Genomic DNA, 18,035 nt, shown 5'->3' with positions numbered 1-18,035 from the left:
TCAAAGATCTGGGCAAATTATTTAACCTTTGAGTTTTTGCATATGTATAAATGGGAGTAATTCCAGCTATCAATCCTTTATCCAAAACTCTTGATGCAAGACATGTTTCAGAATTTTTCGCATTTTAGGAAGATAATAAAAGGAATACACCATATATATGGCATAATACCCGTGGAAAGTGAGTGGCAGCATCTTACAACAAAACATAACATTTCTGCTTGCCATAGAGTAAATATTAAGATATTAGACATTATTATTATAGTTTATGAGCAAGTCTCAATATGGACTCGTGATACCAATTGACTCTAGAAGACTTGGCCCAGTAAAAAAAAAGCCTGCATTTGGGGGCAAGGAGGTTCTAATGAAGGCTTTGCCAGTAACTACCATGTGACAACACATTCTTAAGCTCAGATTTCAGTTAAAAAAATGTAAGAACCAGAGATAATACTATCTACCTTGCAAAACTGTTGTAAAGATTAAATACTTAAGCTGTTCCTTCCTTCCTCCCTCTGCCTCCCAGTCTCCTTGCTCTTGCTTTTCCAATACAATTCTGAAACACTCAACTTCTCACCACCAAAGCAAAATGAGTTTTAAACTGTAAATTGACACATCACATATACAGCCTTTATTAAATTTTACATAAAAATATTAAATGTTGCATTTTGATATTTCAAAACAGCAATAAAAACTGAAAATTATTTGTGTGAAATATAGCCTAAATTGTAATGCTTCATAGGTTATATTCGTTTCACACCGGGTTTCTTCATATATATAGATTAATTCATTGCATTACACTTATATCACTTCTTAATGTTTACTTGTATTTTATCTAGTAAAAATATTAAACATTAAAACATTGACAAAATAAATATATTGGGCAGAACACAGGTTGTTACTGGTTCATGACTGTTGTAATCTTTGCCTGTCTCCTTCTGCCCAGCTTCTCTCAAGTGATCCTTTGCAAACAGCCAGTAGAAAAGAAATAATGACAAGGTATTCTAGAATAGTCCACTAACCATAGAGTCTTTCAAGATGCGCAGGTTGCTTTTTGTATTCTTCCTGTAGGTGATCTGCCTCTTCTAGAATACAGCGATATTCTGGTATCAGAAAGTTTGTGTTTCCCTCATGAACCTGCAATTCCTTATTTAAAATTAAAAACAGAAGCACCTTAATGTTCAAAATTCAATCCAATGTAAAGTGGATTTAAAGTGTAAAACTTTAAACTCTTTGCAATTTTAGAAATCCCATCACAATAAAATAATGATCATGATTCCATGACACACATACTTACTTTTAAAGCATCAATTAATTGCACTTTCTTAGCCAAAAGCAACTGGTACTCCAGCTTTGGGTGGATTAGCTTTAATGTGTGTTTGACTGATACTTCATTTATTTCTAGAAGTTGAGCCAGGCACAAATAGATAAGTCACTTTGATCAGGAACATCTTATTGTAACAACAACCCCCCAAAAACAGAAAGAATGATTTTTTTTTTTACCATAAGATATGTTGAGATTAATTTTCCTTTTTGTAGCTTCTTTAGAGAGCACATCTTTTAGGATGGATATAGTAGAAATGTTGTCAGATTTGAAAACTCCTTCGCCTTTTCTATAAAATTAATTTTTTAAAAGAACAGGTTTAGAAGGAAATACATCCAATAAATATGTCCAGTAAATACATATTTTGTGACTAGGACCTTGTGTTTAGACTTCATTTAACTTTAGATTTCTTTATATACACATCTCATTATTAATGGAGAGCATATTTAAACATGTAACCTTTTACTGTTATATTAATTCAAGTTCTAAACATACTTGTAAAACTGAATAAAAGATGTTAGACATATGCCTCCTAAAGATATGACAATTTATGTAAGTCCTTCACTTAAAACACTGTTTTTTCATTTTCATTAATAAAATTTCCAATAGGTAACCCCTTATGTATATAAAATGCATTCAGAATTGCTTACTTTCACATGTTTTTTATGTAATTACATAAATTACAGCATGACTATATGCTTCATCCTTAAAAGAAAGCTAGCATCAAACCTAAGAGTAAACTGTTAAAATCAAACCTCTTCTTCCATGTCCAGCATCCACTGCCACTTCTCATGTTCACAGGGCATGAGAAGTCCCTCTTTTTCTTTAGGGAACCCCTCTTTTCTCTCTCTCCCTCCCACGCAAGTGCGCGCGCGCTCTCTCTCTCTCTCTCCCTCTCTCTCCCCTTTTTCAATCCATATAGTTTCACTGGCACTGGCCTCAACTCCATTTATGGGACTTCCGGAGGAAGCTTTCAGCAGCGTACTCCATACCCCTGACCACAGTGGTTCAGGGTTCAACGATGATACTCAATCCTGGGACTTTTATTGGAACTAGTGGGAAAGAGAGGCTATGGTAGCTGAAAAGATATAAAGCTGTATGGAGCTGTTGGTGGCCACGATGGGACTACATAAGAAAGCCAAGAGAAGACAGAAACAGAGCTGAGCAGTGAAAAGGGATAAAGTCTGGACAATATCAGTTAAGTCACTGATCCAGTTGTGCTTGAGGCAGACTGCTGCTAGTCTTTGAAGTTATATGAGCTAATAAATTCCCTTTATTTGGTTAAGCCTGCTTATGTTTGGTTCCTTTTTATGATGACCAAAATTTTCCTAATTAATATGTACCATCTTTCACATATTCTGTGTTGCCTTTTTATTTGGTTTTATATTGACTGCTGTAGGCAAATGCTAATTCTTTTTTTCTAGAAAGATGAACAATATACTTATTTTGATCCCAATTATGTTTTAGAAATCATGAGATTTTTTTCACTAATCTTCAATTTTAGCTAATGATATTTAACATTAAACACTTATACATACAGTACCTGGCACTGTGGAATGACTCACATGCTTTACCTTCCTTTAAGCATCACACATTCGGTGAAGTAAGTGCTATTTCCGTTCCTCAGAAAAGAAACTGAAACTCAGAAAGTTAAGTAATCTAGCTAAGGTCAAATAGCTGGTGAGTCACAGAGCCAGATTCAAACCTAAGTATGTCTGTGTCCAAAGTACACGCTTCTATATTTCTTCCATATATATGTACTTTAATCAGGCATCCAAAAAACATTTATTGAGTACCACTATGTTCAAAGCCATGTGTTAGATACTTGGAGGATACATACAAACATAATTAAGAAATAAACTCTGCCCAGAAGCTTACAATCTGTTTTAGAGACTAGCTTACATAAAAATTATTATATACTTCAAGCAAATAACAATAAAAATCTAAGACAGGTAAAAATAAAGTGTTATGGGAACAGAGAAAAGAATCAAGGTAGACTTAAAAAAACGTAGCTATTGAGTTGGGCCTTGAAGGATAAGTAGAGTTTTGACTGTTAAGAAAAGAATATTTAAGAATACAGGATGGTAAAAAGCAAAGGTGCGCTATTATAAAAATATATAATATGACAGGGGCCTGTCAAATTGTCTGCTATGATCAAAGTGTGAGGTTTGCTGGCAGAAGTCATGATTCCAGGTTTAGACACAGATAAGATCCCCTGGAGGGTACAGTGAAATGCCCCCATAGAACTGATGCTAAAACCAATTAGATTTCTGGAGAGTCCTTGGTCCCAAAGGCTATATTTAGAGGTAAAATTATGTGTTCACTGCTGTTTCCAGAACTTAGCATGCTAAAGTTTCAGCTAGAAAACAGGAAGTAGAATACCTCAGTAAACTGCTTAGGGAAAGAGACAGAGACAGCGAAGATAAGAGGCCCCCTCCCCTCCAAACAAACAAAATTAAAAAAAAATATAAAAGATCAAACAATCAAAAACAACCTACAGATGTGAGAGAAGGGGAATGCAAAAACCTTGAAGAAGTATGAGGGTACAAGCTCAAAGCAGATGTAGAGAAATCAGCCTTACGCAACACATTCAGAAGAAGAACCAAAGATAAGGAAATTTTAGCCTCTACTATATTCAGAAACAGAAATTAGGGGACTTCCCTGGTTGCACAGTGGTTAAGAATCCACCTGCCAATGCAGGGGACATGGGTTCGAGCCCTGGTCCGGGAAGGTCCCACATGCCATGGAGCAACTAAGTCCGTGCACCACAACTGCTGAGCCTGCATGCTGCAACTACTGAAGCCTGCGCACCTAGAGCTCCACAACAAGAGAAGCTACAGCAATGAGAAGCCAGAGCATCGCAATGAAGAGCAGCCCCCCACTCACTGCAACTAGAGAAAGCCTGTAGGCCTCAACGAAGACCCAACACAGCCAAAAATTAAAAATAAATAAATAAATTTTTTAAAAAAGAAACAGAAATTTGGGGAGCCTGTGGGAAATGAGTAGGGAATGACAGTGAAGGGGGCAGGAAGCTTGAGAAGAGTGTAAAAGAATAAAGACCTTCACCTCAATGTGGTAGCTTCAAAAGCCTGCACGTTCTGAGCTTTCAAGTTCTGAGCCATTTCCTATTTTTGCATAAAGAAATTCAATGGTAATTCTTCTTGTAATTCTTACTAGAATTAGGATAAATGTTCAAATCAATTTGGGAAGGACTTGCATGCTTACAATGTTTTCATATTGATAACTAAAGAATATATTACTCCATTTAATCATCTTTAATGTCAATACAATTTTAAAGTTTTCTTCATGAAGTTCTACACATTTCTAATACAGAATATTCCTACAGATTTTATATGAATGTTTTGTTATTGTTATTGCTGCTCTGAAAGAATCTTTTTAAACAATTTATTTTCTAACTGTTATGGTTAAGAATGGGAAAGGTATTGATCTTTCATATTCATCTTTACTCAATCATTTTTTAAGCTCTTTATTGTAATATAATTGCTGTACACTGTTGTGCCAGTTTTTGCTGTACAACAAAGTGAATCAGCTGTATTTATACATACACCTCCATATCCCTTCCCTCCTGCAACTCCTTCCCAACTCCTTCCTCCCTCCCAACTCCTATCCCAGCCCTCTAAGTCATCACACATCATCGAGTTGATCTCCCTGTGCTATGCAGCAGCTTCCCACTAGCTATCTATTTAACATTTGGTAGTGTACATACTCAATCATTTTTTAAACTCATTAATTCCACTCGTTTGTCAATAGAGTCTCTTGAATAGTATGAACAGTATAGTCTTTCAATCATATTATTTGCAAATTATTACTGCCTTAAAACATGAAAATTTAGAGGTTCCATTTATGTAAAAACACTTGTAAACCAGGAATAAGTTTTATTTACCTGTAGGTACTTTCAAGTTGTGTATCCAGGAAGGTGTTCTGAAAGTAAAATGTCACACATTCTCCTGCTGGAGGTTTTTCAGGAACTTCAGGCAGGCAAAAAACCACCCAGGAGTGAAGTTCAGCAAAACTGAACTGGCCTGTCAAAGTCAGTGTATTCATGGGTCTGCAATTTAATAATAGAGGTACACATATTTGTATGGGAATACATGGAGGTATTATTATTATATGTAATCAACACACTAAAAAACAGAATTTTGTAACAGTAGTTACAAATATAAAAGCAGCCATTTAATTGTTCTCAGATTAATCTTACCCATCAGATAAACATTTTGATTTCAAGGAAAAAATGAATGCTTATCTATACCTGTACTTTTAATATTCAGTTAAGTGACATAAATAGCTTGTTTTCTTACAACATGCCTTTACAAATAAAATTCAATTTACTTGGATAAATTCAATTATTTTAAAAGTTCATCTAGTATTTATATTATATGAAATACAAAACATACACAAGAATCTCCTTAAAGAAAAAAAATCAGCATAATGTGAAGGCAAAGAATTGGGTTTTTAAGTAAGACAGACATGGGTTTGAAACACTAGCTGCACACCACTGAGATCAGGGAATGATACCTTCTATTTTACATGGATATGGAATTAATTATCTTGTATATCACACATATACATAAAAGGTTATAAAATAAATCAAATTTTAAATGAATCAATTGGATAAAGAGTTAAGAAAATGCAAGCTTATGGAATTAAAGTTACAGAAGGAATTTTAAGAGAATACATAATAGAAAGAACTTTTGAGATCTCCAGACCAACTTTATTTGTAGATGAGAAAACTAAAGTCTACAGAGATTAAATTATTTCCCCAGTCACGTAGAAATAGATATAAGACTATAATCCGAGTCTCTTGAGTCCCAGTTTGCTGTTCTTTCTAGAATATCATGCTACCTCCTTTAACAACTTTGACCTTTAAGCAGGAAGACACCCTGAAAGAATCTATTCTCTTTAATGTTTTCCCCACATCTTCCTTACGAACATTTCTCCTTACATCTTATTTAAATTACATATCTTTAAAATTACAAGCTGCAATAGAAAAAACATAGGCTTTGGCCTCAAATCTTTGCTTTGTTTCTCATATCAACAAGTTATTTACTTTTCCAAACATGACTACATGACTATCTGTTTTCCTGTAAGACAAATGATAATGCCTAAGTACCAAGCACAACACATGGCACAGGGAAAGTATTCAGTGATTGCTCATTTCTTTCCCTTCTTCATTTAAGCCCATAGCCTCTCATTTTCAGAAAAGAAAGTGAAAAACTATAATCAGGAGGATGATTAAGTTGGAATGAAAGTTAGAAATAACAGGAACTATCACAACTAATTGCTCTACCAGTATTCCCTGAGATGAAATAGAAAGGAAATATAATGTTTGAGGCTAATATAATAAGGTCCTGTTTACAGAGAACTCAAATGCTAAACAGTATTTTCTCACAATAGGTGTTTGAGACAGAGAACTGTGCCTCTACTGAGCTCAGAATGGTAAATATATGAGAAAGACAGAAATAAGTCCAGGTCAAATCAGCCTCTAAAAGAAGATAAAGACTCTTACATCTAGTAGAAATATTAATACAGCTATACCCCGCTTTTTGAAAGTTCACTTTACGTCACTTTGTTTTTACGAAAGGCCTACGTGAGTGCCCATCTTCAGTAACCAAAAGAAATCCAAAGAGGATTTTTGTTTTACAAATAAAAGTTAAAAGCAAAAATAGCCTCAGTGTTTGTTCTGCAGTGGACTGTTACAGAAGTAGCACGCACCCTAACAGCACTGAGAGTGGCCCCACCAAGCTCCTTCTCCAGGAACTACCCTCAGCTTCTTAGCATCAGGCCACATAGCTTTGAACTGTGTCTGTGGGCATCTGTGCTTTATCCCAATTTATTTTGAGCATCCATTAGCAAGATGTGTCCTACAGTAAACTGCTTCTTCACTTTATGCTATTTCGGCTTATGAAAGGTTTCACAGGAACACTCTACTTTCAGATAGTGGGGGAAACATTTACATAGCATTTAAATATTTAATTTTTTAAAGTACAAATAGCTACCAGAATTTACGCTACTAAAATAAAAAAGCAAGTTTATCTGCATCATGTAATATCCTAAAAATAAACTTCTCCCTCTTTTGTCCTACCTGTCATGATCAATAAAGTGAGTTCTTTGATGGAGTGAAAGGGGTTTGATAAGGTACTGGCGGACTTGACATGTTTTGGGTTGAATTCTTGGAGTCACATATGCTTGAAGCGTGCCATACTGGCCTTCAATTGAGCGAATCTGGTTCAACACAAAAGAGGAAAGAAAATAAGAATAATCTAGCAACATAAAGGTTATCTCTAAAATGTTCGACACAAGTAAGCAGGTACTCAGGCCTTAATCTCTTCTGTAATATGCTGAAGGAAATAATTAAACAAGAGCTTTTTGCCACTATAGTATTAAACAAGAACTTTTACCACTATTAAACAAGAACTTTTCTATTAAACAAGAACTTTCTACCACTATAGTAAAAGAAAATTTTAAAAGATTTTGGCAATCAAAAGCAAAATTAATCCATCTATAAAAGTTATCCCCACCACATATTCTTAGGTCTGTCATTCCAAAAGACAGACACTCACACACCACCCTGTCACATCTAAAAATGTAGGTGTATAATATATTGTATAAAAGTCACATAAAAAATGGTTGAAATTTAGACATTTTTGTTGAAAAGATAAGTGAGTCAATAACTAAGACTTCTTTTTCTTAGAAATGGGCTTATTAAAGCATAAGGCTATTATAAAAATCTATTGACAAAGAAAAAATGTTTCTAAGAACTTAATTCTTTGACTTTCTATGAAAATAGAGAAGCATACTCACAATCTAATTATGACATATTTGGATTAGCAAATTCTTTTTAAGCTATTTTGAATATGGCTAGTTGTATATCCTGAGAATTTAAAACACTTATAGAAAACCCTAACTCATAAAACTGTGAAGACCTAATGGTAGAGGAGTTAGAAGCAGTCCAGCTTCTCCCTCCTGCCCCTTTCAGCTCCTCTCTGTTCCAATTCATGAAATGGACTGTAGTACTCTTGTATCACAAAGGCAGCTTCTCTAATCTAACTTATATATCAACTCATACTTTTCCTCGCATGTGAGGGGAAAAAAAAAATCAATGTTTTACCTAAATGGGAAACAAATAAACATTCAAAGCAAGATTTTTTGCAAATGTTACACTGAAAATATTGTTCTGAATGGGAAGAGAGAAAAGATAAGGAAAAGATAAATAAAAATATGGAAGGAAAATAAAAAATTGATCTGATAAAACTATAATTTTAGGGATTCTTTTTTTAAGGGGTAAGCGTACACTGGCACATAAATTTTTCCACAATAAATTCATAATTAGTACAACATGGGGAATATAGCCAATATTTTATAATAACTATAAATGGAGTATAACCTTTAAAAAAAGAATATAATTGTTTATAATATTAAGAAAAGTCATAATGCTTTCTCTGATTATATACTTCATATTCATTATTTTAAATATCCAAACAATGATGAAAAATTAGGATTAACATATAAATCATCTGAAATCCTACTACCCTGAGATGATCATTATTGCTGTTTTGATAGTCAACCTTTCATACATCTTTGTAGATGTACAAAAACAAATGCATAACTTCACATGAATAAACTCTATATCATAGACATCTTTGTTTTTATTTCAAATAACCACATTTTCCCCTTATCTCTGCCTCTCCTATACTATCACCTCCCGCCCACTCCCATCCCACCCATACCTTCCCCCTATTGTATAACCTATCATATCAGACAGGAATGTTTCTTTTTATGCATGTTTTCATATTATAGATTTTATATATATATACACACACACACACACACACATAGGACTTCTATCTGCATTTTGTGTTTTTCATGGAATTTGCTCCGTTAACAGAAACAAATCAACTCATTCTTTACTGCAGCTGTGCAATATTCTATGAAAAGGATAAACAGCTATGTATTCAAACATTAAATTACTGAGTGTTAACTTTGGTTCCACTTTTCTGCCTCTACAAATAATGCTGTAGTTGTATATACATATCTGTGTGTACAATACTGTGATTTTATTGCTATGAAATAGATTCCAACAAATGGGACCAGAGCCTATTTTACCAAAGTGGCTATAACAATTTTTTATTTCCTTCAGCTATGACTGAGAGTGTCCTTCTCCTCATCCTGCCACCTGGTGATACTGCTTTTTCAAAATTTTTGCCTATCTGTTAGACAAGCAGAAACTGATTTTTGTTATTTTGAGTTTCCCTAACAGATAATGAGGTAGAATATGTTCTTTTAATATTTGTTAGCTATTTTGATTCCCTCTTCTATGAACTGACTACCCATATTGCCTATTTTCCTAATTGGGTAATCTTTTTAAACAACTTACAGGCAGTCTTCATATTTTGATATTCACCCATTATCTGGAAGATAGCTTCTTTTAAAAAATAAGTAGGTACTTAATTCATCTGAATCCATCTTTTGTAATATATGGCATAAGAATCCACATAATATTCTTTCAGATGGATGCCAGTTATGCCAACAGCATATTTAAATAAAAATAGTAATTTAATAGAATTTTCCTACCTAAAAATGCCATGCATTAAATTCCTGTAAATATATGCTGGGCTCTATTTCTAGACTTTATTTTGTTGCATGACCTATTTATTTAGGCCTTTAAAATACCCCACATTATTTTTATTATAGTAGTTTTATAGTATGTTTTACCATAGGGCAAGATAAGTTCCACCTTTTCTCCTTCTTTCATAGTTGTGTTGGCTCTTCTCAGGCATTTACTCTTCCCTCTGAACTTTAAAATTACTGCAACCAATTTTTAAAAAGAATATAGGTTTTTAATATTTTTAGGCCTACTTCCTAATTTATTGGCACAATCTGGCTCAGTGAATGTAATCTAAATGTTTAATTAGGTTATATAAATATGCTAAAGTATATTCCTTTAGAACTTAACCCAGTTTTTAATTTTTCTTTCAAAATACATGAAAGGGGACTTATGCAGATGAAAATAAATTGTTTAGAAAAAAACTACATTTCAACTGGAACTTCCTTAACCAGATGTGAAAAAGTTATTGTTTAATAGCACCTCTCTTTTAAAAAACATACTTTGAGTCTCAGAACATCAGCAACAAGAGGAAAAAGTTATAGTCCTTAATTTTTGGATCATAAATGAATCAAAACTAAAATTTTTTTTTAAATCTCACACTAAAAATTAAATAACTAAAATCCCATAACCAACTAAATACTAATAAGAAAAAAAATCAAATTGTACACTTTAAATATATGCAGTTTATTGTATGTCAATTCTATCTCAAAGTTCTTAAGAAAATAAAATAAAATAGATTTGTGTGCTACAATCAGTATTTAATTATAAAAGTGATTATGTTAGTAAATTGCAAAAGGAAACTTTCAAAGATTTTCCCTGGAATGTAATGACATCACTGGAATGCAATCAGAGAAATCCAGATAATAGGAAAATATAGGGCAACTGCTCAGATACTTCAATAACCAAATTATCTTCTTTGGACCATGACTGGAGCAAATAAACTAATAACAAAAAACACTAAGCATTTGATAGTACTAAGGAATCATTATTAATTTTTCTTAGGTGTGATAATAGTATTGTGGTTATGTTTTTAAAAAGAGTTCTTATCTTTTAAGTGGAGATATATATATGTATAACAGATTCACTTTGCTGTACACCTGAAACTAACACAACATTGTAAATCAACTATACAAAATTTTTTGTATTTAAAAAAATACAAATTTTACATAATCACTTTAAAAAGTGTTATCTTTTAAACATATGTACTGAAATATTTACAAATAAAATTATTAAATATCTTGTATTTGCTTCAAAATAATTTGGAATGGAGAGTGACAGCATAAACAAGATTGTCATAAGTTGATCGTTGCTGAAATTGGAATCATTACTTTTATGTACGTCTGAAATTTTCTGTAATAGAAAATTAGAAGAAATATTTCCAGTTAGAGGAAACTTAGGATTGCCAATTTTAGAGACGGTGATTGACTGAGTACTAATAGAAAAGATAGTGGTTTCGGCTGAGTTAAAACCTAACAGGAAAAAAAATAAAAACAAAACAAAACAAAAACAAAAACCTAATAGGTCATTCAAAAGACATTATTCCAAAATGCTCATTTCAGGGAGAAATTTAATGCAAAGAAATGATACCATATGCTTCAAGATTTACCAAGGAAAAAAGAAAGTTCAAACTTTCAAGTAAAAATAATTTCAAACATTTTTACCTTGAGTTCCAGTCTTGTGGTATTTGCCTGGCACCGATAAGTGGCGAGAAGAAAGTTGTCATTTGACTAGGAAGAATTCAAAGTTGAGGAAAAGGATGAATCTTTGTTTTTAACAATAACAATAGCACCAAGAGTAATAATAACAGTTATCATTTTACTGAGCACCTATCATTTGGGTGGCACCATGCTATAAGCTTTATGCTTATTTCTACAAACAACCCTATGTGGTAAATTTTACCAGATGAAAAAATTGAGGCATGAAGGGTTAGGTAAATTTCCTAAATGCTAGTAAGTAATAACACTGGAATTCAAATTCATATCTTTAAGACCCTAAAGCTCGATGGTCTTCCCATATTAAATCTCTCCAATAATATTTTAAAATAGTAATTGCTCTTCCAAAAATTTAACTGATAGTGCAAACTCCTAATGTTTGTATTTTTACCTTTATAATGTTCAATGTTGAATGTATTTGATTTTCATAATATTTACAGACAACTGAGAAATATCTCATCTATGTATTCCCAGCAAATAGCATAGTGTCAAGTAGACTGTAGGCATTCAGCATGTTTCTTGAATAAAACTGGAGAGGTTACTTCAAGTAATATAACTTCTTGAAATTGAATAATAAGCTAGTAAAAACAGAGAAGTATATCTGGGTGCATGAACTGCAAAATCAGACAAAGCACCACGAACTATTTGATATGCAATTTTCATGTACTGCCATTTCTCTATTTTTAATAAATACCTGAAGAAATAAAAACAATGCTAATATTAAAAAGAAAATTCAAATGTTTTAATTTCAAATCATTTAAACTCAGCAACACAGAGGATCAGTCAACTTAAAAATAAATATACTTTTGTGTAATTAAAAACAAATGTTAGGTATTTAAGTATTTACAGATAAAGTGATATAGATTAATTAAATGAGATAAAATGTCTGGAATTAGGTTTGAGATGGGGAAGGGAGACGGTAAAGAGCATAGAACAAGACTGGCCATATGTTAAAGTTAGTGATGAGCACATGGAGGTTATTATACTACTCTTTCTCCTTTTGTATATACTTGAAATCTCCATAAGATTTGTTTTTTAAGCCATCATTCTAGAAAATAAGTTTTAAATTAGTATAAAATATTCATTTCAAAGAATCCTGCAGTGGATATAAACAGGTTAATCTTTCATTGTAACTTAGGAATTAAAGATCTGAAGTTCATACTAACTTGATTTTTTAAATGATCATAAAAATGTAGGTCTTAATCTTTTATGTATTATGACAACATAATACAACTGCTATAAAATCTCAAAAAAAAAAAAAGCTTTACTCTGAAATTCTTTTGAAAATTATTCCCTAATATAACTATCAACTTTGTTCTTTATCTACTCTTGTTATCCTTTCCTTTTCAGTGCCAACTCCAATCACCATTTCCCACTCTGGCTTGCCTTCTCCAATGTAGCTACTCCAGACCTTCTCTGTACCCTAACTTCTCTTCAGGAGCCACACCTAGCTCTGAGACTGCTAGTTGGCCAGTCTCAGAGCTAGGTAGAAGTGATACAGTAAGCATGTCCAAAAGTTCTGATAATGGTCTTATCCCAGGTACTTTGCACATAGTAAGTGTTCAACAAACGTCTGATGAATGAAGGTTAAGCAAGAGTCAACAAGAAAAAGTGAGGAAAGGCAGGCAGATGGAACAGATCATGTTTAAATTTAGGAATGTGTGAAACTGTATAGCATTTTCAAGAAATTTTAAGAACTTCAGTTTGGCAGAAATCGTGCATGGGAGGGAAGGTAGCAGTTGGTGAGAGATTAAGTTGGAGATGTCATCGAGGGCTGAATTACGGAAAGTTTTTTATGCCATAATGAGAAATCTAGACTTACATGCAGCTCAGGAAACAAGGAATCTTTAAAAGGTTTTGGGAAAAGGAATGACACAGTGATGTTTGTATTTTAGGAAGGCCTCTCTGGTGGCAGTGCAGAGCACAGCCTGGAGGTGAGAGGCAATACTGGAGGCAGAGAAACTGGTAGATGAGTAGTTCAAGTAAGCATGATGAGAAGGCTACCAGAAGTGGAAATGAAGCAGAGGAGACGTATAAGACCAAGTGAGGTAGAACTGACAGACATTAGTGACTACAGTAGTCCCCCCCAACTTTGTGGTTTCACTTCTCAGGGTTTCAGTTACCCACAGTCAACTTTGGTCTGAAAATATTAAATAGAAAATTCCAGAAATAAGCAATTCATAAGTTTTAGACTGCACACCATTCTGAGTAGTCTGATGAGAACTTGCAACATCCCACTCCGTCCTGTCTGGGACATGAATCATTCCTTTGTCCCGCATATTCATGCTGTATATGCTACCCGCCCATTAGTCACTTAGTAACCATCTCAGTTACCAGATCCACCAATCTTTGTGGTATTGCAGTGCTTGTGCTCAAGTAACCCATGTTTTACTTAATAACAGCCTCAAAGTGCAAAAATAGTGATGCTGGAAGAAACATCGTATTATCCAGAGGTTCCATACTATTTGTGATTTCAGGCATCCTCTGGGGGTCTTGGAATGTATCTCCAGCAGACAAGGGAGAACTACTGTTATTGGATTTAACAGATCAGAGAAAGGAGGGAATTTAGAACAACACTCCAGTTTCTGGATTTCCTGAGGACAGGGAAAGAGTAGAAGCAGATTTTGAGGGAAAGGTTATGAAAGGAAATACTGAAGAAACATTAAACCCTAGGAGGATTTACAGGCTTTATATAAAATGGCATAATGGAAATGAAAGCATCTGAAGAATTCTTTATATTTTTACTCACCTCAGAATCACAGCTGCTAAAGCTGACAACAGCAGAATTTTTATCCACATCTAGTAAATCTATTGGAACATCACTCTACAGTCAATATTTAAAAAAAAAGGGGTTCAGATGAGAAACTAAAAATTTTCACAACAATTCTCCTTAGTTCTAGTTTGTCTCTAAATTTGACAGTAAGAACTCTCTTGTATTTGATAATATGTACTTCTAGAAAATAAATATAATAAAGAATAAAAGTTATGTTACAATGACATATTTTTTTCTAATTTGGATAATGAGAGATCGCAGAATTTCATCTTTCATCGCTCTCTTTAAAGTATTATCTTCCTACCTTTTTTTATCAGTGCTAAAAATGTTACCATGGGCTGCAAATAATCATATGACCATTCTTACTATATCAGTTCATTTTTATCATTTTTTATTTCACCTGTAACACAGATATTTCACCTGTAACACAGAACGGGGATAATTTTTGGTCTCCTCTGGAGAGGTAGTTTCTAGGACGCTGCTGCTGCACTATGTTCTGTGTGAATGGTGCCCCTGGCATTGTTCAATGCAGTGGCCCTTGAGTTAGCATTACTTGAGAAGTTTCTGCCTTTAAGTTTTTATTAATAATCTGATCTCTCCCCCACATCTTTTTAAACTTTGTCTTCTTCCTTTTTATTCTTTTCTCATTTTCTGATGGGTTTTCCATCTTGCTCATTTTCCATTCATCCTACTATCATCCTTTTCCACTCCCTGAATATCTTCCATTTTAAAGAAAAAATAATTGTTAATCAACTATACTCCAATATAAAATAAAAATTGAAAAAACTAATAAAAAATAAAAATAATTAAATACATTGATAAATGGAGTTATACATTATTATCCCTAAATTTCACCTTTTGAGATTATCTACCTAGAAACTGATGGTTAATGAGCAGGCTGCATTATTTTAGTATTTGGAGCTTAAAAAAGATTCTAATAAGGATATAAAATACTAGAGTTTTCTAAGTCACATTTCTGTTAAGATTCTCCTAAAGGTTAACAAGAGAACAAATCCTTAATGTCCTTTCTGGGTCTTCGTGAAACTTAAGTCCATTGGTCTTTTGTTTAATATATATAGGATAAATAAAAAATAAAGATATATAAAAAAAAAAATAATAAAAAAAAAGAAAAAAAAAGTAAAGATATAATTTAAATAATCTATGAGCAAACTGATTAGTTAATGGAAGATTAAGATAAACATTTAAAAATCACTGTTTAAAAGTGTTCAATAATAATTAGTGCATATGACTGGTTTGCAAAATAGATCCAGCCATAAAACACAGAAATTAGACATTTTGCTTACCTGTATTAAGACATTATCTATCGCTGTCTGCACCTCTAAGATAAGGCTGTAGCTGGCATCATCTTTATTTAATGTAAACTTGTCATTTACACTAAATGAAGGGACTGCTGATTTTGCTTTGCTTGACTGAGAAGACTGTTGATATTTTTCTCTTTCCTGTAGTACCTTATATTGCAGATGTTCCAACTCACTCCTAGAGGAAAAAATATACAACTTTGTCACCTATAAGCATAAACATTTAAGGTCCTTAGAATATTTACAAAAGTTTGAGACATTTACTCCTGCAAAATGTATTTTTATTGGTTGAGTTACAACTATAACACTAGTAAGAGCAAAATTTTTGCTTCTATGACTGACCAAATGGTTCCATGTTATTTATCTCTAATATAAAAATTAAAATATCTACTCAGCCCCATACCAGCAATATTAATAAAGAGTTGTAAGAATCAAGGCAAGCTGCAAATAATCAATCCTAACACACGAATCTGGCTACAGTTATATATAGCACTAGTCAGAAGAGAAATTGATTGTTCTGGGGCAGAGGAACATATTAGATTTAATAAGAAAAATCAAAATGCATGAAATCAGTAAACATGTACCTTTCCGTAAGACATTAGGGGAGATAGACAAAATAAGAAGAAGGCTGCTGAGTACTAATATTTTGGAGAACACAAGGATAATCACGAGACAGAGGTTCAGCTGAAGTTCTACCAAGTGTTGGAGACTGAACTGTGAAGGCACTGCTTAGAGCTGCTCCAGTTAAAAGGAAAGGCCATATGCAAATGAAGCAAATAGTAACCAGGTAGAACAACATGAGGTTTAGCTAGCCCCAATTTAGGGGGAAAAGTCTGGGAAGGAACTTGGAAGGGATCTGTGCAAAGAACAAAGGAAAAGGTTCATTCACCCAAGAAATATTTACTGAGTGACTCTATGCACTTATGATCCAGGTGCTGAATGAACAAAATAGACCTAAGCTTCTCATGAACATACATTCCAGTGGAATCAGGAGGGGGCTGACTTGGTTATAAATATAAGGTACTGTACTGAGGACATGAGATCATAGTTCGTTAACTCTACTTGGTATCCTTGCTACATGAACATTAAAGCTTTCTGTTGTGGTGACTTTGGTGAACTGGTTTGTGGTGAACTGGTGGTGTGGCTTTAGTGAACTAGTACTTGTGGCATTTTGTTGCCTCAAAAATTTCTGTAGCCATCAACTACCAACAAAAAAAGATTGGCTCTCACTCCCCCAAGAGATTGTCAAGGGCTGAAGTAAGGAGAATAGTCATTAAAAGTTTCACCAACTCCCACTTCTTCACTGCATGAAGCAATTTTTCTTGAGGCTCTTTTCACAGGACTTGTCAAATTGAACAGGCCATGAAAGTAATCCTCGTGTCTAAGGGAGTCAACATTACTCACTTCCAGTATGAAAACTTATAAGCCAAAGTTACAGATTCAGAAGGGTCCACAAGAGCAGTGAACATTAGAATTAATGAGGAACAGAGCCATCTGTGTTGGTTTCTTTCTAATGTCTATGAAAAATAAAAAACAAACCAAAACACTATAACTGTTTATAATAAATGAAAAAATACAATTCTTGATCTAAGAAAAAAATCAACATAGAATAAAACACAGAAAAGGTGTATTCCTAACTCCAAAATATTAATCAGCACTTAATATTAATATTCTCAAACTGATAAACTTTCATTTTAAAAGGTGATACTAAACAATATGCTACTAAATAACCAAGAGATCACTGAAGAAATCATAGAGGAAATCAAAAAATACCTAGAGACAAATGACAACGAAAATACAACGATCCAAAACCTATGGGATGCAGCAAAGGCAGTTCTAAGAGGGAAGTTTATAGCAATACAATCCTACCTCAAGAAACAAGAAAAATCCCAAATAAACAACCTAAACTTACACCTAAAGAAACTAGAGAAAGAAGAGCAAACAAAACCCAAACTTAGTAGACGCAGAGAAATCATAAAGATCAGAGCAGAAATAAATGAAATAGAGACAAAGAAAATAGCAAAAATCAATAAAACTAAAAGCTGGTTCTTTGAGAAGATAAATAAAATCGATAAACCTCTAGCAAGACTCATCAAGAAAAAGAAGGAGAGGACTCAAATCAATAAAATTAGAAAGGAAACAGGAGAAGTTACAATGGACACTGCAGAAATAAAAAGCACCATAAGAAACTACTACAAGCAACTATATGCCAATAAAATGGACAACTGGATGAAATGGACAGATTCTTAGAAAGGTATAAACTTCCAAGACTGAATCAGGAAGAAAC

General features: G+C 33.4%; 1 protein-coding gene across 3 annotated transcripts in view; it reads right to left on the bottom strand.

Annotated features, from left to right (window-relative positions):
* BBS7 (Bardet-Biedl syndrome 7) overlaps positions 1-18,035 on the bottom strand; it is a 41,028-nt gene that overhangs the window by 1,183 nt on the left and 21,810 nt on the right. For 2 of the 3 annotated variants that reach the window (XM_057705103.1, XM_057705102.1), the window contains exons 11-18: positions 15,734-15,926; positions 14,406-14,480; positions 11,606-11,671; positions 7,422-7,561; positions 5,223-5,387; positions 1,498-1,607; positions 1,292-1,395; positions 1,017-1,140 (exon numbers count right to left, since the gene is read on the bottom strand). In XM_057705103.1, the coding sequence (XP_057561086.1) occupies positions 1,017-1,140; positions 1,292-1,395; positions 1,498-1,607; positions 5,223-5,387; positions 7,422-7,561; positions 11,606-11,671; positions 14,406-14,480; positions 15,734-15,926 (977 nt within the window). Of the gene's footprint in view, positions 1-513; positions 596-1,016; positions 1,141-1,291; positions 1,396-1,497; positions 1,608-5,222; positions 5,388-7,421; positions 7,562-11,605; positions 11,672-14,405; positions 14,481-15,733; positions 15,927-18,035 lie in introns of those variants that run through there. The other variant, XM_057705105.1, reaches the window with a different exon arrangement.

Source organism: Hippopotamus amphibius, chromosome 13 (assembly GCF_030028045.1).
Source record: "Hippopotamus amphibius kiboko isolate mHipAmp2 chromosome 13, mHipAmp2.hap2, whole genome shotgun sequence".
Taxonomy (NCBI): Eukaryota; Metazoa; Chordata; class Mammalia; order Artiodactyla; family Hippopotamidae; genus Hippopotamus; species Hippopotamus amphibius.
This window is presented reverse-complemented; position numbering and strand designations above follow the sequence as displayed.